This window comes from Lacerta agilis, chromosome 12 (assembly GCF_009819535.1).
Source record: "Lacerta agilis isolate rLacAgi1 chromosome 12, rLacAgi1.pri, whole genome shotgun sequence".
Lineage (NCBI taxonomy): Eukaryota > Metazoa > Chordata > Lepidosauria > Squamata > Lacertidae > Lacerta > Lacerta agilis.
Window position 1 is genome coordinate 54,065,212 of NC_046323.1, and position 23,202 is coordinate 54,088,413.

At 49.9% G+C, this 23,202-nt stretch overlaps 1 protein-coding gene across 1 annotated transcript in view; it reads left to right on the top strand.

The window, feature by feature from the left end:
- MYO1G (myosin IG) overlaps positions 1-23,202 on the top strand; it is a 74,505-nt gene that overhangs the window by 16,231 nt on the left and 35,072 nt on the right. The window contains exons 6-18 of the mRNA XM_033165983.1: positions 6-101; positions 1,203-1,319; positions 2,421-2,627; positions 3,715-3,860; positions 5,968-6,082; positions 7,085-7,255; positions 8,274-8,344; positions 8,698-8,772; positions 9,739-9,871; positions 14,539-14,705; positions 15,592-15,799; positions 18,010-18,233; positions 19,168-19,312. Of these exons, the coding sequence (XP_033021874.1) occupies positions 6-101; positions 1,203-1,319; positions 2,421-2,627; positions 3,715-3,860; positions 5,968-6,082; positions 7,085-7,255; positions 8,274-8,344; positions 8,698-8,772; positions 9,739-9,871; positions 14,539-14,705; positions 15,592-15,799; positions 18,010-18,233; positions 19,168-19,312 (1,875 nt within the window). The remainder of the gene's footprint in view (positions 1-5; positions 102-1,202; positions 1,320-2,420; positions 2,628-3,714; positions 3,861-5,967; positions 6,083-7,084; positions 7,256-8,273; positions 8,345-8,697; positions 8,773-9,738; positions 9,872-14,538; positions 14,706-15,591; positions 15,800-18,009; positions 18,234-19,167; positions 19,313-23,202) is intronic.

Here is a 23,202-nt window from a genome sequence, read left to right on the forward strand (position 1 = left end):
TGCAGTTGCTGCTCGGAGCCTCGGATGCTTTGCTGGAGTCCCTCCACCTCAGCAGGGATCCGGCGGTCTACAGGTTTACCAGAGAGGGTGCCAACAACCACGTAAGTTTCCCAGGGGTTTCATTTCCCCCCAAAAAACACCTTTTAAAAACGCTTCCGGCCAATTCCAGCTTTTTCCAGGCTAATTAATCTGCACACATCTCATTGATTGGCAAGTATCTTGGAGCATCAAGTAACATAAGAATCTGCTGCCTTATTATTATTATTATTATTATTATTATTATTATTATTATTATTAATACCCCACCCATCTGGCTGGGTTTCCCCAGCCACTCTGGGCGGCTTCCAACAAAAGATTAAAAGTACATTGAAACACCAGTCATTTAAAACTTCCCTAAGCAGGGCTGCCTTCAGATGTCTTCTAAAAGTCGGATAGTTGTTTATTTCCTTGACATCTGCTGGGAGGGCGTTCCACAGGGCAGGTGCCACTACCGAGAAGGCCCTCTGCCTGATTCCCTGTAACTTGGCTTCTCGCAGGGAGGGAACCGCCAGAAGGCCCTCGGAGCTGGACCTCGGTGTCCGGGTTGAATGATGGGGGTGGAGACGCTCCTTCAGGTATACAGGACCGAGGCCATTTGGGGTTTTAAAGGTGTTTGAACATTTTGAATTGTTCTCGGAAATGTTCTGGGAGCCAATGTAGGTCATTCAGGACTGGTGTTATGTGGTCTCAGCGGCCGCTCCCAGTCACCAGTCTGGCTGGCGCATTCTGGATTAATTGCAGTTTCCGGGTCACCTTCAAAGGTAGCCCCACGTAGAGCGCATTGCAGTAGTCCAGGCGGGAGATAACCAGAGCATGCACTACTCTGGGGAGACAATGTTTGGGAGCAGACCATGGCTCTTGGAGTACGTCTGTGGTTCCCAAACTTTTTGGGGGAGGGCGTTGCCCCCTTGGTACCCTAAGCTCTTCCCCGGTGCCCCCTACCCTATAAAAAACATTATTCAGAATAGCTGTTTGCACAACCCACCAAGGAAGGCAATAAGGGGAGGTCTGTTTTCAAGCAGCGGCCGGAGAATTCAAGGAAACACGAAACAGGCTTGATTTGCAGGCACCAGAAAGAAAGTCTTCATTATTCTTATTTCCCCTTGTTCTTTCTCCCGATTCATTTCTTTCTGGTTCTCCCCGGCATCCCCCTGCAACCCTAGTCCTCGGGCAGTGAGAAATCCAGCCACCAGGCCGTTGCAGACGCCATGGCCGTGATCGGTTTCACTTCGGAAGAGATCGACTCTGTCTACAAGATCCTGGCGGCCATTTTGCACTTGGTAAATGAAAGGGAGGGGGGTTGCTTGCTGGTGCCGGGAAGGCATACGCAGATGGAATAAATATTCAAGTTAGAAAAGAAATAGCCGCACGGGTTTGTCCTTTACGCCCTCCGCGCTTTTGGTATGTGAGAAGAAATCCTCTCTTCTGCCAGGAAACGTATTAAGACGTGGCAAGAAACTGTTCAAAAGTCCTTCACTGGGAACATACGGCCCTGGGGGGCCGGTTGTGGCACCACAATGTGGCCCTTGAGATTCTTCCCAGGCCACGCCCACTTTCCTAGGCCACTCCCCCCTCACAGTTTCCTCAATGGCTTTTCAGCCTGGCTGAAATGTTTCCTGCATTTGGGATAAGGATCCTCGCCTGCCTGGGTGGAGGTTAGAGAGACAGTGGTGCCTCAGAAGTCAAAACGTAATCCGTTCTGGAAGGGCGTTCAACTTCCGAAACATTCGATTTCCGAGGCGCGGCTTCTGGTTGGCTCTTGCAATCGGAAGAGCCAATCGGAAGCCCCGCTTGTCTGCCGCGTCGGACGTTCGGCTTCCGAAAAACGTTCGAAAACCGGAACGCCTTCTTCCGAGTTTTCGACATTCGGGAGCCGAAACTATCGGCAACGGATAGGGTGATCGAAAACCGAGGGTTGATTGTAAATAAGTTAAGTGAATTTGGATGTGCAGAAGATATTAAAAAAAATAATTTAGGCACCACGGAAAGAGGGGGAGGGACGTCAAGTTTTAAAATATCAAGATGGTTGTAAAATCAGTGAAATGTGTATCTCTGAAAAGTATATACAGTGGACGCACGGGTTGCGAATGTGATCCGTGCGGGAGGCATGTTTGCAACCCACAGTGTCCGTAACCTGCAGTGTCGTGTCTGCGCATGCTCGTGATGCAATCTGGTGCTTCTGCGCATGCGCAAAGCGTGATTTAGTGTTTCTGTGCATGCGCGAGCACCAAAACCCAGAAGTAACCCATTCCGGAGCGCAACCTGAAGAAACGTAACCCGCAGTGGCTTCTGTAATTCTGGGCTGTCCAGCTTAAATCGGGACGATTCAGCAATATATGCTTCTGTCTGTTTGACTGTTCTTCTCTCGCTGGATTTCCCAGGGCAACGTGTGCTTTGTCGCCACGGGGGACGATGTGGAGATAGAAAACGCTGAACTGGTACCCTACCTGGCGGAGCTGACCTCCACGGAGCCGGAGAGTCTCCTCAACACGCTCCTCTATCGGACAGTGGCCACCGGAGGTGGAGAAGTCATCCAAAAGGGCCACAGCGCCAACGAGGCCAACTACGCGAGGGATGCTTGCGCCAAGGTAGTAGCTGTGGCAAGGTGCGGGAATGTTCAGGGAGGCAGGAGAGGATATATCCTTTGTAATAAAGTATAAGTGTCTCTGCGTCCAGCCCCTGTGTCCGTGGGATTGCGCTACTGCGCATGTGCCCCACGGACAGCCGTTGGGACTTGGAGCGCAGAGACTTCGGGCGGCCGGGCGAAACTGTCGAAGCGGCGGGTGTGCGCGGGCACATGGCAGGTGCGCACTCGCGTGGACGTACTTCTAAGCGGCAGCGGCCATTCCGAGTGGCGGCGGGCGAGCGATGCCAAGCGAGAGCTGCTCGGTCAGCTCTGCGCGTGTTCCCGATGTTGCTAGGGCAACAGGGACGCTATGCGCAGAGCTGGCTACGTCATGCGGCTCTCGCGTTGTTAGAAAAAAACACGAGATAAGCGAGAGCCGCTCAGTCAGCTCTGCGCATGTCCCCGACGTTGCTAGGGCAACAGGGACGCAGAGCTGACAAAGTTTCCATAACTAACATTGAGGCAGAGTCGCCTCTGAAATTCTGTAGGACAAACATTTATTTATTTATTTATTTTGGGGGGGGAACCACTGGTGTGAGCTATACCATAAACAAACATTGCCCAAACTCTGTTTTTAAAAATGTTTGACCACATATGTTCTAGCGCCCGTTAATTTAACGGGTTTAATATCCTAGTTGTTTAATAATATCCTTCCTAACTTGCGTGCGCATGCATACGGGCGCTCCTCTGGGTGAGCAGCGCCCATGCGCGTGCGCACAGGCTATTTCCGGCGCACTTCCAGGACGGAGGAGCTCCCATGTGCATGTGCACACACTATTTCCGGCGCTCGTCCGATCCGGAAGTCGGTCCCCGCAGTGAGGGAAAAAATGACGCCGCGAAGAAGAAAAAAGCACGGAATCCTCATGCCGATCCACGGAACGGCCAAGGAGCTCATGGGCCGGAACCAGCCCATGGGCCTTAGGTTGCCGACCTCTGGTTTATATGGTCCTGGGGAGGTATTGTGGTCCTGAGGCGCTGAGGGCCTTTGAAGTCTGAAAACTCTGTTCAACCAAAAGATGACACGGCCACCACTGTGTTTTAACCCCCAGGCCTTCTACGAGCGTCTATTCTGTTGGATCGTGGCCCGCATCAACACGGTCATCGAGGTCAAGAACTACGATGCCCGAATCCATGGCAAGAATACGGTGATTGGAGTCCTGGACATCTATGGTTTCGAGATCTTCGACAACAATAGGTAGGTGTCTTTCTCCTCGGGGAGACCCCCCTGAGGCAAACGAAATAACAGTTCTGCACCCCCTTCTCCACATTTAAAGCAGTGTGATAACTATTTAAACAGTCGTCGCTTCCCTCAGAGAATCCTGGGAGACGTAGTTTGTTAAGGATGCTGAGAGTCGTGAGAACCCCCTTCCCTTCACAGAACTACAATTCCCAGAGTTGCCAAAGGAAGAGGGATTGATTATTAAACCATTCTGGGAATTGTAGCTCTGTGCCGGGAAAAGGGGTCTCTGAACAACCCTCAACAGCTCCCAGAATTCTTTGGGGGGGGGAAGCCATGGCTGTTTCCTAAGTGGCATGATACAGCTTTAAATGTATGTGTTCAGAATCCCATCAGCAGGTGGACTATGGGTTAGTTTCTGGGTGTTGCTAGGATCCTTGCAAAGGACCCGGCCATTTTCAGGATCACGTCACAACAGGCCACATTCCCGCTATCCATTTAAAGTTCTGTGATACCACTTTAAGCAGTCATGGCTTCCCCCAAGGAATTCTGGGACCTGTAGTTTGTTAAGGGTGCTGAGAGTCGCTAGAAGACACAGAGCTACAATTCCTGTCACAGAGCTACAATTCCTGGAGCAGTTTCAACAGTCAATACCTCTTCCCAGGGAACTCGGGGAAATGTAGTTCTGGGAGAGGAATGGGGGCTTCCTTACAACCTTCATCACCCTTCCCAAACTACAGCTCCCAGGATGCTTTGGGGATAGCCATGACTGTTTAAAGTGGTACCACAGTGCTTTAAATGTGTGATGTGAATGGGGCGCGCTGGGCTTCCTTCCCCTGGGACCCCAAAATTATTGGTAAAACTGGAGTCCCACCAGAGTCACCACAATGTTATAAAAATTAGGTTCAACCCCAGAAGGGAGTCCACGAACCCGGGGGAGAGCCTTAGTAGGGCTCCCCTCCTCTCAAGAGCACTTATGAATAAATAGAGACGATACAAAATCTCCCAAAGCAAGGCGATTGCCCTTTATTAGAAACTGCTGCAGCAGGGTGTCTTGCAAGCAAAAGACCCCCAACAAAGGTGCGCAAGCTCCTATATAGACTTTTGAAATTGCCCCCCTCCAGCTCAAGACCACCCCTCCATACATCAGAATTACATCACAAATTGGGAGGGTCTGGTAGCAGTGATCTGAGCATCTTGGACCCTGCCCCCATGTCTCCTCTTGCCCTCCACCAAAAACCCATCAAGTGAAATAAAAGATATTTACATTTCCCTATATCCCAGCCAAGTTAATCACACCCTTTGTCTGGCACTCAGGTATCAGGATGCCAGATATTATCACTCAGGCAGGGGGCTGCTGAGTAGCTGGAGGGGCAACCCCCCCCCCTTTTTGTTCCTGAGACAAAGAAATACTTGGTCAGTTTGGAGTCAAAATGGAGTGAGGCCTATCTTCCTGTGCTGTTTTTTCAGACGTGTGGCCTTATTTGTTTTGGTACATTAATAACAATATATATAAATAAAATACCTTAAAATTCTTACAACACCATCTCTTCTCCAGGCTCCGTGGTCCCATCCATCCCTCACACAACCTGCTTTCCATACCACTGACCGTCTTCCTGGCCCTCCTCTGAACCCCTTCCAAACTGCCTACCCTCTTTCCGAAAGTGCGATGTCCAGAATCAGGCCTGCTCAAATTTGGGTTCCCCAATACTAAAATCTGAGGTTTCCCCAACGACATTGATGGACAGGCATTTCAGGGCCAACCAAAGAAAACCCGCTCTGCCCCGCAAAAGTGCGACGTTAACTTATGGAACTCACTGTCACAAGATGCTTCAATGGCCACTGGCTCGGGTGACTTTGAAAGAAAATTAGACAAATGTGTGGGCTATTTGATCAATAACTTGTAGCCGTGACGGCTATATAGAAATATTATTTAGATCCAGAGGCACCATGGCATTAAAACTGAACCAGGGTTCAAATCCCCGCCGTGAAGCTCACCTTCCACAGTAATTAAATAAGTCTGGACTCTGCCACTGAGCTATGGTTTTGCCCGGAGGTGCAGAATCCCCCTTGCTCTGTGGGGTGCAGATTGGGGGAGTCCTGAGTCTCACCCTCTCCCTTTCAGCTTTGAGCAGTTCTGTATCAACTACTGCAACGAGAAGCTGCAGCAGCTGTTCATCGAGCTGATCCTGCAGCAGGAGCAGGAGGAGTACCAGCGCGAGGGGATCGAGTGGCAACACGTGAGTCGCGGGGGCCGTTGAGGGGGAGATTATGGCAGGACGGGAAAGGTGTGGGGTTTTGAGGGGTTACATATTTTGTGGTTTTATGTTGTAAACTGCCCTGTGATCTTTGGATGAAGGGCGTATATATCAATTTATTAAAAAAAATAACAACCACAGAATCCTCTCTCTGGCTTGAGAGCAGTACATGTGAAAAGGATCTAGGAGTCTTGGTAGACCACAAACTTGACACGAGTCAACAGTGTGATGCAGCAGCTAAAAAAGCCAATGCAATTCTGGGCTGCATCAATAGGAGTATAGCATCTAGATCAAGGGAAGTAATAGTACCACTGTATTCCGCTCTGGTCAGACCTCACCTGGAATACTGTGTCCAGTTCTGGGCACCACAGTTCAAGAAGGATACTGACAAGCTGGAAGGTGTCCAGAGGAGGGCAACCAAAATGGTCCAAGGCCTGGAAACGATGCCTTAGGAGGAACGGCTTAGGGAGCTGGGTATGTTTAGCCTGGAGAAGAGAAGGTTAAGGGTTGATATGATAGCCATGTTCAAATATATAAAAGGATGTCACATAGAGGAGGGAGAAAGGTTGTTTTCTGCTGCTCCAGAGAAGCGGACACGGGGCAATGGATTCAAACTACAAGAAAGAAGATTCCACCTAAACATTAGGAAGAACTTCCTGACAGTGAGAGCTGTTGGACAGTGGAATTTGCTGCCAAGGAGTGTGGTGGAGTCTCCTTCTTTGGAGGTCTTGAAGCGGAGGCTTGACAGCCATCTGTCAGGAATGCTTTGATGGTGTTTCCTGCTTGGCTGGGGGTTGGGCTGGATGGCCCTTGTGGTCTCTTCCAACTCTAGGATTCTAGGATTTCACAGGGGAACTGCATGAGTCTTATTTCTAGCAACACATGGAATTTTATTTCGGCTGCAGTACTATTTCCCACTCTACCCCTGAGTCACAGACCTTCTGAAACACCCCAGAGACTTTGTTTCAACTGTTTTCCTGACAGATTGAATATTTCAACAACCAAATCATTGTGGACCTGGTGGAGGAGCCGCACAAGGGCATCATTGCTGTGCTTGATGAGGCCTGTCTGACTGGGGGGAAAGTCACCGACACCCTGTTCCTGGAGTCCATGAATGCCAGGCTTGGCAAACACCCACACTATGCCAGCAGGAAGGTAAGGAGGGGATTAGGGAAAGGTTAAGTGACCCCTGACCATTAGGTCCAGTCGCGGATGTCTCTGGGGTTGCGGCGCTCATCTCGCGTTACTGGCCGAGGGAGCCAGTGTACAACTTCCAGGTCATATCCAGCATGATTAAGCCACTTCTGGTGAACCAGAGCGGCGCACAGAAACACCATTTACCTTCCCGATGGAGTGGTACCTATTTATCTACTTGCACTTTGACGTGCTTTCGAACTGCTAGGTGGGCAGGAGCTGGGACTGATCAACGGGAGTTCACCCCATCGTGGGGCACTTTAGAGACCAACTAAGTTTGTTCTTGGTATGAGCTTTTGTGAGCTCACCCCGTCGCAGGGATTCGAACCGCCGACCTTCTGATTGGCAAACCCTAGGCTCTGTGGTTTAACCCACAGCGCCGCCCGCGTCCCTTGAGGAGGGGATATCTCGAAGCAAACAGAGACAGCTTCCCACCCCTCTTCAGCACATGGGCAAAAGGAAGGAACAGAATTAATCTGTTAAAGATACAGGGAACCAGGCAGAGGGCCTTCTCGGTAGTGGTGCCCACCCTGTGGAACTCCCTCCCTTCAGATGTCAATCCCAAACGTACACAACCCAAACGTACACAACATGGAGCGTGCGCAACCTGGACTATGACTGTAGTACAAAACATCCTGTCTCCATCACTTCCCACACTGCGCAATGAAAACATGCACCGTCATGTGATGGACAACAATCCCATGACTGCAAACACGGAGCGAGAATCCTAACAGGGAGTTCCATGGATGAACCGTGCTCTCTGTGAAGAAGTCCTTCCTTTCTCCCCCCTGCCCTGATTCCCCCCACATTCAGCTTCGCTGCATGGCCACGAGTTCCATTGTGAATGGAGCAGAATCATCTTCACAGTGATATGTTTCTGTTTCATGTTGTGAACCGCCCTGAGATCTACAGCTATCGGGCGGTCAAATGAATGAATGAATGAATGAATGAATGTCTGCTTCCTTCCTCCTGCCTGCAGCTCAATCCTGCTGATAAGTCCATGGATTTCGGACGCGATTTCCGCATTAAGCACTACGCAGGGGACGTCACGTGAGTTTTGCTCTGGCTTGATAGTTATACTCCGTTATTCGTGGAAGGTGGGCACGGTGTTTGTAGGGTAGGGTAAGCCCGTGTGTGGCTTAGGGTGTCAAACTAGCACCTGGGAGAGACCAGGGTTCGAATCCCCGCTCAGTCAGGGACTAGTTAGATGCAGAGGAGTGGTGAGAGGAACGGGCCAGGGAACCGCCAAGGGAAGAGGGTTGTGTGGAGTGGTGGCGGGATGATCATGAGCGGTCAGAGGGAGAAGAGGGGGAAGACTGGGAGGAGGAGGAGGAGGCATCACAAGCATGGGAAGCAAGCAAACCGGCAGGGTTTTTAGAAGCCTCTACGGATCTGTGTTTCAGGTACTCCGTGGAGGGATTTCTGGACAAGAACAAGGACACTCTTTTCCAGGACTTCAAGCGGCTGATGTATAACAGGTATGTCGGCCTGAGCCAGGCAGAGCTTCCAGAATGACCTCGATGAAATGGCAATATCTATCAGGTCAGAGCAGGGACGCGGGTGGCGCTGTGCGTTAAACCACAGAGCCTAGGGCTTGCCGATCAGAAGGTCGGTGGTTCGAATCCCCACAACGTTATACTGCTTAGCGGAAGGATGGTCTATCAGCAAACTATTGAGAAGCAGCAACAATGATGATGATAATAATAATAATAATAAAAATAATAATAATTTATTTGTACCCCGCCCATCTGGCTGGGTTTCCTCAGCCACTCTGGGCTGCTTCCAGCAAAGACTTCCCTAAACAGGGCTGCCTTCAGATGTCTTTTAAATGTCAGGTAGTTGTTTATCTCCTTGACATCGTGATGGGAGGGCGTTCCACAGGGCGGGCACCACTACCGAGAAGGCCCTCTGCCTGGTTCCCTGTAGCTTTGCTTCTCGCAGGGAGGGAACCGACAGAAGGCCCTCGGAGCTGGATCTCAGTGTCCGGGCTGGATGATGGGGGTGGAGACGCTCCTTCAGGTTTACTGGGCCTTTGAGGCCATTTAGGGCTTTAAAGGTCAGCACCAACACTTTGAATTGTGCTCGGAAACATACTGGGAGCCAATGTAGATCTCTCAGGACCGGTGTTATATGGGTCTCGGCGGCCGCTCCCAGTCACCAGTCTAGCTGCCGCATTCTGGATTAATTGCAGTTTCCGGGTCACCTTCAAAGGCAGCCCCACACAGAGCGCGTTGCAGTGATCCAAGCAAGATATGCACCACTTAAGCCCCTAGGGTGGATGAGTTGCGTCCTGCAAGTTCTTAGCTCCCCTGCGTCCTGTGATGTCCATCCACACATGGTCACCAGTGGGCTTTGGCCAGGCCCAGAAAGGCTGAGAGTTAAGGAACGTGTGGCGTCGGCAGCGGCCTGCACCCCCTCACTCCCGCTCTGTGCTCTTTCCCCAGCGCAGACCCCGTCCTCCAGGACATGTGGCCGGAGGGCCAGCAGAGCATCACCGAGGTCACCAAGAGGCCCCTGACGGCTGCCACCCTCTTCAAAAACTCCATCGTGGCGCTGGTGGAGAACCTGGCCTCAAAGGTAACTTCAGATATCACACACACACACTGAAATATACTCGGAGTCAAATGTGGATTTCATGCTCTTTATTCAGCTCATAGTAGTGAGGAGTGGAAATTTCCCCAAAACATCTGCTATATGTACATTATTTACACAATGGGCCCCACGTGATTGGCTAATTCCGGGATTCTCCTGCAGGCCAATCAGGTTGGGGATTCACATCCACCTGGAGCTGAATTGGGTGGCTCCTGTGGACCAATCAGACTGCTGCATTCTGAATCCTATTGTTCTAGGACCCACCAGACTGCTGCATTCTGGATCCTATTGTTCTAGGACCAACCAGACTGCTGCATTTTGGATCCTATTGTTCTAGGACCAATCAGACTGCTGCATTCTGGATCCTATTGTTCTAGGACCAATCAGACTGCTGCATTCTGGATCCTATTGTTCTAGAACCAACCAGACTGCTGCATTCTGGATCCTATTGTTCTAGGACCAATCAGACTGCTGCATTCTGGATCCTATTGTTCTAGAACCAACCAGACTGCTGCATTCTGGATCCTATTGTTCTAGGACCAACGAGACTGCTGCATTCTGGATCCTATTGTTCTAGGACCAACCAGACTGCTGCATTTTGGATCCTATTGTTCTAGGACCAATCAGACTGCTGCATTCTGGATCCTATTGTTCTAGGACCAATCAGACTGCTGCATTCTGAATCCTATTGTTCTAGGACCAACCAGACTGCTGCATTCTGGATCCTATTGTTCTAGGACCAAACAGAATGCTGCATTCTGAATCCTATTGTTCTAGGACCAACCAGACTGCTGCATTCTGGATCCTATTGTTCTAGGACCAATCAGACTGCTGCATTCTGAATCCTATTGTTCTAGGACCAACCAGACTGCTGCATTCTGGATCCTATTGTTCTAGGACCAAACAGAATGCTGCATTCTGAATCCTATTGTTCTAGGACCAACCAGACGGCTGCATTCTAGATCCTATTGTTCTAGGACCAATCAGACTGCTGCATTCTGGATCCTATTGTTCTAGGACCAATCAGACTGCTGCATTTTGGATCCTATTGTTCTAGGACCAACCAGACTGCTGCATTCTGGATCCTATTGTTCTAGGACCAATCAGACTGCTGCATTCTGGATCCTATTGTTCTAGAACCAACCAGACTGCTGCATTCTGGATCCTATTGTTCTAGGACCAACGAGACTGCTGCATTCTGGATCCTATTGTTCTAGGACCAACCAGACTGCTGCATTTTGGATCCTATTGTTCTAGGACCAATCAGACTGCTGCATTCTGGATCCTATTGTTCTAGGACCAATCAGACTGCTGCATTCTGGATCCTATTGTTCTAGGACCAAACAGAATGCTGCATTCTGAATCCTATTGTTCTAGGACCAACCAGACTGCTGCATTCTGGATCCTATTGTTCTAGGACCAATCAGACTGCTGCATTCTGGATCCTATTGTTCTAGGACCAACCAGACTGCTGCATTCTGGATCCTATTGTTCTAGGACCAAACAGAATGCTGCATTCTGAATCCTATTGTTCTAGGACCAACCAGACGGCTGCATTCTAGATCCTATTGTTCTAGGACCAATCAGACTGCTGCATTCTGGATCCTATTGTTCTAGGACCAATCAGACTGCTGCATTTTGGATCCTATTCAACTCAGTACATAACACCACCCACACACACACCCCTGCGCAACACACACCCTGTCATTGAAATTCTACTCTTTATTGATCCAGAGCAGATTCCAATGTCTAGTTAGCAGAGTAAAAACTTAAACGTGTTGCCGGATTCCCAGAAAATAGACCAGAGGCAATTAATACTTCATGCAGCAGAGCTTTACTGCTACTGAAGGCAAACGAGCAGAATGGGGTCACAAATCCAATACATTCACTGTCCATAAGAAATCCAGTTGCAGACTTAAATTAAACTTACAATAACTTAATATAAGTCTCTAAACCAGCCATCCCCAAACTGCGGCCCTCCAGATGTTTTGGCCTACAACTCCCATGATCCCTAGCTAATGGGACCAGTGGTCAGGGATGATGGGAATTGTAGTCCAAAACATCTGGAGGGCCGACGTTTGTGGATGCCTGGTCTAAACCTTAAGGGACGCGGGTGGCGCTGTTGTCTAAACCACAGAGCCTAGGGCTTGCAGATCAGAAGGTCGGCGGTTCGAATCCCTGTGACGGGGTGAGCTCCCGTTGCTCGGTCCCTGCTCCTGCCCTCCTAGCAGTTCAAAAACACGTCAAAGTGCAAGTAGATAAATAGGGACCACTCCGGTGGGAAGGTAAACGGCGTTTCCGTGCGCTGCTGTGGTTCGCCAGAAGCGGCTTAGTCATGCTGGCCACATGACCTGGAAGCTGTCTGCGGACAAACGCCGGCTCCCTCGGCCTATAGAGCAAGACGAGTGCCACAACCCCAGAGTTGTCCACGACTGGACCTAATGGTCAGGGGTCCCTTTACCTTTACGTCTAAACCTTAACACTAATCATACTATATACAAAATACCACACCAGAAGGAAAAGAGATTGAAAGAGAAAATGAAACCCAGGCTCCTTCTGGCCTTACTGTTATAGTCAACATGACCTCGACTGAAAGAGATAACAGGACCAGTTTACGCCAGCTGTGCTCAGCTTCTCTGAAGGAATAACCCAAAACATCATGAACCTTCTGCTTGCTTCTTTCACACAGAGAAGCTCCCAGAACCCTCTTGAATTAATTAGAATAGGAAAGATCTCTGCAAATCAGATCAATACTTTCGGCACTAAGAAATGCAAACTGACCCACCCTAAGGAAGGGAAGGGGTTTGATTCGGTTAATGGAGAATCTTCCCAATCTGCACTTCCCAAAACAGCTTGCAACCCGAAAAACAGCCATCCTTCTAAATTTGCCCTTCTCCGAATCTTGCAATGCGCTTCTCCGGCCGATTAACATGTACAAAAGCGCCTGGATGAGGGCTGCTAGCTGGGATGGCTCTGTCCTGCCACCACAGTTGGACACTGCAACGTTTCTGAAAACCAGTCGTTGGAAAGCACCGCAGGGGAGAAGCACATTTGTGCCCGGATCCTGCTTGCTGGTTCCCCACAGGCGTCTGGTCGGCCACTGTGAGAACAGAATGCTGGACTAGAAGGACCATTGGCCTGATCCAGCAGGGTTCTTCTTATGTTCTTACATGTGTTGTTTTATTATAAATAAAGGTAAAGGTACCCCTGACCGTTAGGTCCAGTCACGGATGACTCTGGGGTTGCAGCACTCATCTCGCTTTACTGGCCGAGGGAGCCGGCGTACATCTTCCGAGTCATGTGGCCAGCATGACTAAGCCGCTTCTGGCGAACCAGAGCAGCGCACAGAAATGGAGTTTACCTTCCCGCCGGAGCGGTACCTATTTATCTACTTGCACTTTGACGTGCTTTCGAACTGCTAGGTGGGCAGGAGCTGGGACCGAGCAACGGGAGCTCACCCCATCGCAGGGATTCGAACCGCTGACCTTCTGATCGGCAAGCCCTAGGCTCAGTGGTTTAGACCACAGGGCCACCCGCATCCCTTTTATTATAAATAAATACATGTAAACCGAAAGGAACGAAAACAGAACGGAGTTTCAGCATCGAAGTACCGGCTTCACGGGGAAGAGGGGACCAACCCCTCTTTGGACCACCTCCCCATCTCCATTTGCACCCTCTCTCCCTCAATTCCTGCAACAGCCGGTCCTGAGAAGGCGCTGGCGAGAGCAGGCCACCGGGGGTCCTCAGCTGCCTTGGTAACCGTTGGCAGGAACCAAGGCTCTCTCGCTGGGAACCAAAATTAGATGCCTCTGGCAGAGGAATCGGAGCACCGTGGAGAGAAAAGGAGAGTCCAGATGGTCCCCCCCTTTGCGTGCCACCGGGGCTCTATAAATAAGCCTGTTGTGATTATCGATCGCATTTCCAGCTTCTGCTCCCTCCAGGGAACCCGGGGGCAAGCGCACATACCGTGGCTCCCCCGTTTTTATCCTCGCAGCTTCTCTGTCGGCTAGGCAAATGCAGCATCAATATCAATAAAATTAAAAAATTCAGGGGTCATTTTTTTGGGGGGGGGGGGAACCCCAGTCAGTAGACATCAAATAATCACCAGGGCTAACTGGCCAAGTTGGAAGTTTCTCCATCCTCTTGATCATTTCAGTTGCATTTTTCTGGACATTTTCCAGCTCTGCCATAACCTGCGCGCAGAATTCCAGGTTTGGCACTAATCTACGTTCTGCCCCTCGCCCAAGCCTAGATGTTGCTGCGTTCCAAATCCACCTGTTTTTGTTCTCCACCGGCTATATATTTATCCGTCTCCTTTATACCTCACTCCAACGACCTCCGAATGGCGTACCTGGTTCTTTCGCCTCTCCTCCTTTACCCCCCCCCGAAACAACAACCCTGCGAGGCAGGCTAGGCCAAGAGGGAGTGGCTGGCCCCCAAGGTCACCCAGCGATCTTCGCGGTTACCGAGCGGGTGATGCGAACCCAGGTTCCTAGTCCAACACTCTAACCACTGCGCAACGCTGCCTCTCCATGAAGCAGAATTCCTCAGTGAGTCGCTGGCTCTCTACAAGCGCTTGGGAAGATGGGCAGGGGAATGTTGCCGAACTTCACCTATTCTTCGCTGATTCTTTTCCTGCCTCTTCCCAACAGGAGCCGTATTACGTCCGTTGCATCAAGCCAAACGACCAGAAGTCGCCCTTGCTCTTTGACGAAGAGCGCTGCCGCCATCAGGTGTCGTATTTGGGGCTGCTTGAGAACGTGCGCGTCCGGAGGGCGGGATTCGCCTACAGGCAGCCTTACGACCGCTTCCTCCTCCGGTAAGGAGCAACACCACCACCAGGCCTTCTGTACAAACACAGCACCGCAAATTTTCCAAAGGTGGGTGGCGGTTGTTTCCTCCCCCTCTGGCACCCCGTGCCTGGCCCAAAAATCAATGGAAGTAGTTTCTCAAGGTAGGAATATTTCTAGGGCGTGGTAAGTAAGCGGCGCGGGTGGCGCTGTGGGTTAAACCACTGAGCCTTGGGTTTGCCGATCAGAAGGTCGGCGGTTCGAATCCCCGCAATGACGGGGTGAGCTCCCGTTCCTCGGTCCCTGCTCCTGCCCACCTAGCAGTTCGAAAGCACGTCAAAGTGCAAGTAGATAAATAGGTACCGCTCCGGCGGGAAGGTAAACGGCGTTTCCATGCGCTGCTCTGGTTTTGCCAGAAGCGGCTTAGTCACACTGGCCACATGACCTGGAAAAAACAAAACGTCGGCTCCCTCGGCCTGTAAAGCGAGATGAGCGCAGCAACCCCAGAGTCGTTCGCGACTGGATTTAACCGTCAGGGTTCTTTTACCTTTTAAGTAAGCGAAGTATAATGAGACCTGGGAGAAGCACCTCAATATCCTCTCCCAGAATGAAGTGGTGCGGTCCCGAAGCTGCGGAAGAGACTGTAGCATTTCAGCTTTCACATTTTTTTTGCAATGAACTCTCCTGCAAAAAAAACAGTAACAGCAATGTTCCATGCAAGCAGAAAGCTAGCACAGCGGGGAGTGGGCTGAGCTACAACCTTTCTCCTTGCAGGGGGTGTCAGCTTTGCCTGCAGCTCTGCGAAAAGGCTGCTGGGATGGTGATCTCCCCCATCCCGCAGTGCAGCAGCCAGCGTTTCCTGGACTCTATCTCAGGCCACGCCAGTCACCGATAACTTTCTCCCCCCCCCACCAGGTATAAGATGACCTGTGAGTACACGTGGCCCAACCACCTCATGGCTACCGACCGGGAGGCCACGCAGGCCTTGATGGAGCAGCACGGCTTCCAGGACGACGTCGCCTATGGACACACCAAGATCTTTATCCGCACGCCCCAGACGCTGTTCACCCTGGAGCAGGAACGAGCCCAGCTGATCCCCATCATTGTGCTGCTGCTGCAAAAGGTACCCGTTGACCCTTTGCAAACACCGTGCTGACTGGCTGACGTACCTCCAGGTGAAAACAGGGCAACCGAGTCTGGAACCGGGGACCTTTTGGCCGCAAGGCAGACACTCCGCCACTGAGCTACACCCCTGATGGCTTCCTTAGAGGGAGTTTTCCCTGCCCCTACCTGGAGATGCCCCTACCTTCGGCATGCAAGGCAAGACTGTTCTGCCACTGAGATCTGAACGCAGGTGGCGCTGTAGTCTAAGCCGCTGAGCCTCTTGGGCTTGCCGATCAGAAGGTCGGCGGTTCAAATTATTATTATTTATTCAACTTATACACTGCCCTATAACCGGAGGTCTCGGGGTGGTTCATAACAAGACAATAACAACATATAAAATCAAACCAAATGCAGTAACTCAATAATGCCCCCCCCACCAAAGCCATATTCTAAAAGGGTGTTGGATGGCAATAAGATCAACCAAAGGCCTGGTTAAAAAGGAACGTTTTGCCTCACGCCTGAAGGTGCATAATGAAGGCGCCAGGCGAATTTCCCTAGGGAGAGCATTCCACAGAAGGGGAGCCACTGCAGAGAAGGCCCTGTTCAAATCCCCGTGATGGGGTGAGCTCCAGTTGCTCGGTCCCAGCTCCTGCCAACCTAACAGTTCAAAAGCACACCAGTGCAAGTAGATAAATAGGTACCACTGCAGCAGGAAGGTACAGGTGAAACTCGAAAAATTAGAATATCGTGGAAAAGTCCTTTTTTAAAAATTAGAGATTTTCTTGGTTTACAAGTGTACAATGTCTCTCGCATTTTTCCATGTAACATTTTTACAGATCAATTTTGGTTGTTGAGACATTAGGCAGAAAAGGGGGGGAGGAGGTGGGTGGGATGGGAGGGAGGGTAGATCATCACAGCCAACCACAAAGGAACAAGCACACCCTACGCCAGTCGCGACCTCTCACCGCCAAGGAAATACAAGCGAACAACAGAGAACCAACACAAACGATGCTGACACCAAATCCTACATATACTAAGGAAAAGTCCATTTATGTAAGCAATTGTTTTCATTAGCTACTGGAGTTTAATATATGAGATAGACTCATGACATGCAAAGCAAGATATGTCAAGCCTTTGCTTGTTATAATTGTGATGATTATGGCGTACAGCTGATGAAAACCCCAAAGTTGAGATGGTTAATTTGGGGTTCTCATCAGCTGTATGCCATAATCATCACAATTATAACAAATAAAGGCTTGGCATATCTCGCTTTGCATGTCATGAGTCTATCTCATATATTAGTTTCACCTTTTAAGTTGAATTACTGAAAGAAATGAACCTTTCCACGATATTCTAATTTTTCGAGTTTCACCTGTAAACGGCGTTTCTGTGCGCTCTGGTTTCCGTCACAGTGTCCCATTGCGCCAGAAGCGGTTTAGTCCTGCTGGCCACATGACCCGGAAAGCTGCCTGTGGACAAACGCCGGCTCCCTCGGCCTGAAAGTGAGCGCCACACCCCATAGACGCCTTTGAATGGACTTACTGTATTTTTCCGCTCCTTAGGACGCACTGGACCATAGGGCGCACCTCATTTTTAGAGGAGGAAACAAGGGGAAAAAATATTTTTCTGGTTTTCCTCCTCTAAAAGCCCTGTTTTTTTGAGGATCAGCTAAAAGTTTTGCAGCTTTTTTGCAAAGGGAGAAAAGCAAAGCTCCTTTTGCGAAGGGGGAAAAGCAAAGAGGAAAAGCCCCATTTTTATGGGGTTCAACTCACATATCTGCAGCTTCTAAATGAAAGGGAGCCTTTTCTACAGTTCTAGACAGATAATCTAATCAGCCAGTCCCATGTCGCTGGGGAAACAAACAACCTCCCTCTGCAGCACATTCAACAAAGGAGGGTGGGGCTGAAAGGGAGCCAGGACTCTTATCTCTCTCCCGATCTCTTGCTGATCAGCTGCTGAGCGGGGTCCTTTCAACACCCCCTTTTCTCTTTGTAAAATAAAAAGCACAATCTGCTTTTGGCCCCTGGGCAATTCAGCTCCAGGGACCACCATGCGTTCCATAAGACCCCTTACTTTTTAGGAGGGAAAAAGTGCGTCTTATGGAGCAAAAAATACGGTAACCATCCAGGGGTCCTTAACCATCCGGGAGGCTGGGTGCAGGGGGAGTTTGGTGGTGGTGGGGTTGTCACGGCTTGGCTGGTCCTGATTTGACTCGTCCGTCCTACGCAGGCCTGGAGGGGCGCCCTGGCCCGCAAGCGCTGCCGTTACCTGCGGGCCACCTACACCATCATGTCGTACTACAAGCGCCACAAGGTGAAGTCTCACCTGCTGGAGATGGTGCAGAGGTTTCAGGCGGTACGCAGCATGGCGGACTACGGCAAGGGCGTGGAGTGGCCGGAGCCTCCGGCTGTGCTGGCTCAGTTCCAGGAGAACAGCAAGCTCATCTTCCGCAGGTAACAGGAGAGGGCGCGCAAATACCTTTCGGATAGCCGGAGCCTGCGGCAGATCTCGAGTTCCGATCCGCGGCAGTGCAGGCGCAAGGATTGTACGCCGCTTGTGTTTTGCTCCGAGGAGGAGACCCCCTGAAATGACTGGGCATGGCTGACTTCATTGGCCTCTTCCTTTCAGAGCAAAACAGATCTGGATAGCACCCACACATGCCGCGTGCGCCAAGCCCAGCCAGGCAGACTCCGGCTGGATCTCACCTTTTAAACGTTGTTAGAACAATATTGTTCCCAAAAAATCAAGACATTTGGTTTCTCTTTCGCTTCCTTTGCCGTATGATCTACCTGGTTTGTGGGGGCGAGGGGTGGGGTGGCAGAAGCTCTTAACCACCCTCTGGCGTCACATTTGAATAATGCATTTTTAACATTGGAAAAGAATCCCATGTGGCCATACGGTGGAACCTTGGTTCTCGAACTGAATAATCATAATAATAATAATAATTTTTATTTATACCCTGCCCTTCCCCGCCAAACCGGGCTCAGGGCGGCTAACACCAATAAAATCACAACAAAAACATAAAAAATTCATTAAAATACAATTTAAAATTAAATCTCAACCTGCTCTGTTACTTCGGGTTTGGCGTGGTGCGCAACCCGACATCGTGCAACCTGAAACGGACATAACCCGAGGTATGACTGTATGAGGGTCTGGTGACTTCTGTTTCAGTGTATTTGAAGAAGTGTGCATGCACACGAAAGCTCATACTGTACCAAGAACAAACTTAGTTGGTCTCTAAGGTGCTACTGGAAGGAATTCTTTCCAATTTTTTATTTTGTTTCGCCTGCGGCAGACCAACACGGCTACCTACCTGTTGCCAGAAGGTTCTTCCTGATGTTCAGTCGGGATCTCTCTCTGAGCTTCTCCCGGAATCTCTCTCTCCAGGTGGCGAGCCAGGCAGATCGTGAAGAACATCCCTCCCTCCGACATGGACCAGATCAAGGCCAAAGTGGCGGCCCTGGACGTCCTGCAAGGACTGCGGAAGGACTGGGGCTGCTCCCGGAGCTGGGGGAGGAACTACTTGGTGTCGGTAAGTGTTTCCGGAAGCGGAGGCGAGAGGTTGCGCGCCCTGCCAGTTCTGCATCCTCCCGCGCGGCCGGTGGCCCTTGGGAATGGCAGAGAGAGAGAGAAGGCGGAGAGCCCAACTGTAGGCGGAGCCGGAGCCAATGACAGGCAGGCCCGGGGCCCAATGACCAGGCAGGGCCAAAGGATTCTGATTTTGTCCCCGCCCTCCTCCCTGCTGAGTCTCGCAAGCAGCAGCAGCTGGTGTCGGAAGCGAGCCTGCAGTAAATCACACAGAGGCAGCGAAGTTAACCCTTTATTGGAAAATACGCATCAAAACAGTTCATGGCAATAAAAACCAAAAGAAGGGAAAACCAGACACCGGTCGATGGTTGTGGAAGGACTGCAGGGCTGCTATCCTGCTCGTGAGTTGGGGGCCAAATGAAACAAACCTCTCCCACTTTTTCCCGCCTTTATACACTTTTTGGATGCTGCCTTCCAGTTTCCATAGTAACTGCAGAGCTTTTGAAAAAGCCCGGCCTCCTTTTCCTCCTCCTCAACTCGTCCATTCCAACCCCCGCCATACACTCCGCACCCCCGCGATGCCACCTCTCTTCCCGTCTTCTCAACAACCCCTGCCTCACCTGAATCAACGCCCCTTCCTCCCAAATTCAGAAGAACCTTGTGATTCAGCATTTTACAAGCCTTGGGAGAAATAACAGAATCATAGGATTGGAAGGGACCGCCAGGGGCCATCTAGTCCAACCCCCCTACAACGCAGGAATCATAACTCAAGAATCCCTGACAGATAGACACCCGGCCTCTGCTTACTCTTCCTAAGAGTTGCTGAGAGACCCCCCGTTTCACTCACAAAGCTACAATTCCCAGAGTGGTCTCACAAGCAAATCCCTCTTCTCAGAGGAGACTGTGAATTGTAGTCTCACAACTATCAGCACCCTTTGAACAAACTACAGTTCCCAGCACTCTTTGATCTTAGTGGGGGGGGAGCCAAGGCTGTTTAAAGTGGCATCTTACTGCTATAACAATATGGTGTAGGGCCTGTATTTGGCTGCAATCTCTACCTGCAGTTGTTTTCTGTAGTACTGTATTTTTCGCTCCATAAGACGCACTTTTTTCCTCCTAAAAAGTAAGGGGAAATGCCTGTGCGTCTTATGGAGCGAATGGTGGTCCCTGGAGCTGAATTGCCTAGGGGCCAAAAGAGGATCATGCTTTTTATTTTACAAAGAGAAAAGGGGGTGTTGAAAGGACCCCGCTCAGCAGCTGGCCAGCAAGAGATCGGGAGAGAGATCCCGGCTCCCTTTCAGCCCCACCCTCTTGCCCAGGCCTCCATTGTTGAATGTGCTGCAGAGGGAGGTTGTTTGTTTCCCCAGGATATGTGACTGGCTGATTAGATTATCTGTCTGGAAACTGTAGAAAAGGCTCCCTTTCCTTTAGAAGCTGCAGAAATGTGAGTTGAACCCCATAAAAATGGGACTTTTCCTCTTTGCTTTTCCCCCTTTGCAAAAAAAAGCTGCAAAACTTTTAGCTGATCCTGAAAAAAACAGGGCTTTTCCCTTTGGAAAAAAGCTGCAAAACATTTAGCTGAACCTCAAAAATCAGGGCTTTTCCCTTTGCAAAAAAAGCTGTAAAATGTTTAGCTGATCCTCAAAAATCAGCGTTTTTCCCTTTGCAAAAAAAGCTGCAAAGCTTTTAGCGGATCCTCAAAAAAACAGGGCTTTTAGAGGAGGAAAACCAGAAAAATATTTTTTTTCTTGTTTCCTCTAAAAATGAGGTGCGCCCTATGGAGTGAAAAATACGGTATTTGGTGCAAGAGCATCGTGCTTGGAGCTGGGAAAGTTAGCAAGAATCAGCTGGGGGAGGGAAGCTCTGAGATCTGTGGTTCCCAGATTTTTCGGATCCATAAACTCATTCCCAATGCCCCTTACCCCACCCTATAAAAAGCATTATTCAGATAGCTCAGTTGGTAGAGCATATGAGACTTTTTATCTCAGGGCCACGAGTTCGAGTCCCACGTTGGGTGAAGTTCCAGCCTTGCAGGGAGTTGGAATAGATGATGCTTGTGGTCCCCTTCCGATTCCACAATTGGATGTTTCCTCTATGAATTAGGGTTTTGGGCAAGCCGCTAAGGCAGGTAATGACACAAGGAAATTCAAAAAAAGGAGCAATTAATTGCACATTTATTCAAAATCCAATTAGAACTATTCAGTTTAATTCATTCAAGAAAACTGACAAACTTGATCCAGGGGATATCAGACTTTTCAAAGGCTGAGGGTCATTTAAGATGATGTTCAGTCGTTCAGTCGTGTCCGACTCTTCGTGACCCCATGGACCATAGCACGCCAGGCACCCCTATCCTTCACTGCCTCTCGCAGTTTGGCCAAACTCATGTTAGTAGCTTCGAGAACACTGTCCCACCATCTCGTCCTCTGTCGTCCCCTTCTCCTTGTGCCCTCCATCTTTCCCAACATCAGGCTCTTTTCCAGGGAGTCTTCTCTTCTCATGAGGTGGCCAAAGTCTTGGAGCCTCAACTTCAGGATCTGTCCTTCCAGTGAGCACTCAGGCCTGATTTCTTTAAGGATGGATAAGTTTGATCTTGCAGTCCAAGGGACTCTCAAGAGTCTCCTCCAGCACCATAATTCAAAAGCATCCATTCTTCGGCGATCAGCCTTCTTTATGGTCCAGCTCTCCCTTCCGTACATTACTACTGGGGAAACCATAGCTTTAACTACACGGACCTTTGTCGGCAAGGTGATGTCTCTGCTTTTTAAGATGCTGTCTAGGTTTGTCATTGCTTTCCTCCCAAGAAGAGGGTCATTTATACCTCCAGTATATACTGCCCTGATTCTCCCTTGCCTTATAGTGGCTCCCCCCTCCCCAGCCAAGGTAATCCCACTGCCCACTTTGAGAGCTCTATAGGATGGGCTTTTTTTAGTTTTGAAAAGATGAAGGCGAAGGGAGGGAAAGTGATACTAGGAAATCTGTTTTTAAAAAAACCAAGACACCCTGAAATGTGCAAAGAGGGTGAATACAGGGAAATTGTTTATTTATATCCCACGGACGGCGCAAGGCAGTAAACAACAGAACACAGAGAGAGAGAGAGAGATGTGAAAGACTCTGCCATGAAAGATTTATCAAAGCAATCCAAGGCAGGCTATAAAAAAAACCCCAGCAAGCCGTCTGCCTAAATTGCTGAAACCCTAAAGGATCCATCGAGCATCGTTTCACAACTTCTCTGCTTGTCTTTCATCCGCCTTCCTGTGTTTGTTTGCTGAGAATCTAAAACTGTTATCGGAGCTTCTTAAGCTTGTCCGGGATGGGGTGGGGGGTGGGTGTTGAAGTCCACAGCTACAGTATGATTTTCTCAAAATGCTAGGCGTGGATTCATTTAGACCAGGCATGTCCAACAGGTAGATCGTGATCTACCAGTAGATCACTGGACGTCTGTGGTAGATCACCGTTAGATCAGTGGCTCCCCCAAAGAAGCCCAAAAACTTTGTCTCCCCTAAAAAAACCCTCAACATCTTTGCCCTGCACCCCTAAAATGACCTAAACCACCAAAAACAGGGCTTTCCTTCCTTAAAAAAGCTCAATGTCGCTTTCCTCCTCCCTAAAGAAGCTCAACAACATTTATGTGAACCCCAAAAAACAGGACTTTCCTTCCTAAAAAAAGCTCAACAACTTTGACCTGAACCCCCCAAAAGGGGGTAGATCACTGCCAGTTTTTAACTCTGTGAGTAGATCACAGTCTCTTGGAAGTTGGCCACCCCTGATTTAGACTATAGAGGTGGGTGGACATTAACCATATCAAGTGAGGACCTTCTCTCAAGGGGCGTAGCAAGGTAAATTGGTACCCGGGGGCAAAAAAAAAATTGTCACCCCCCCTCCCCCCGAGGCATG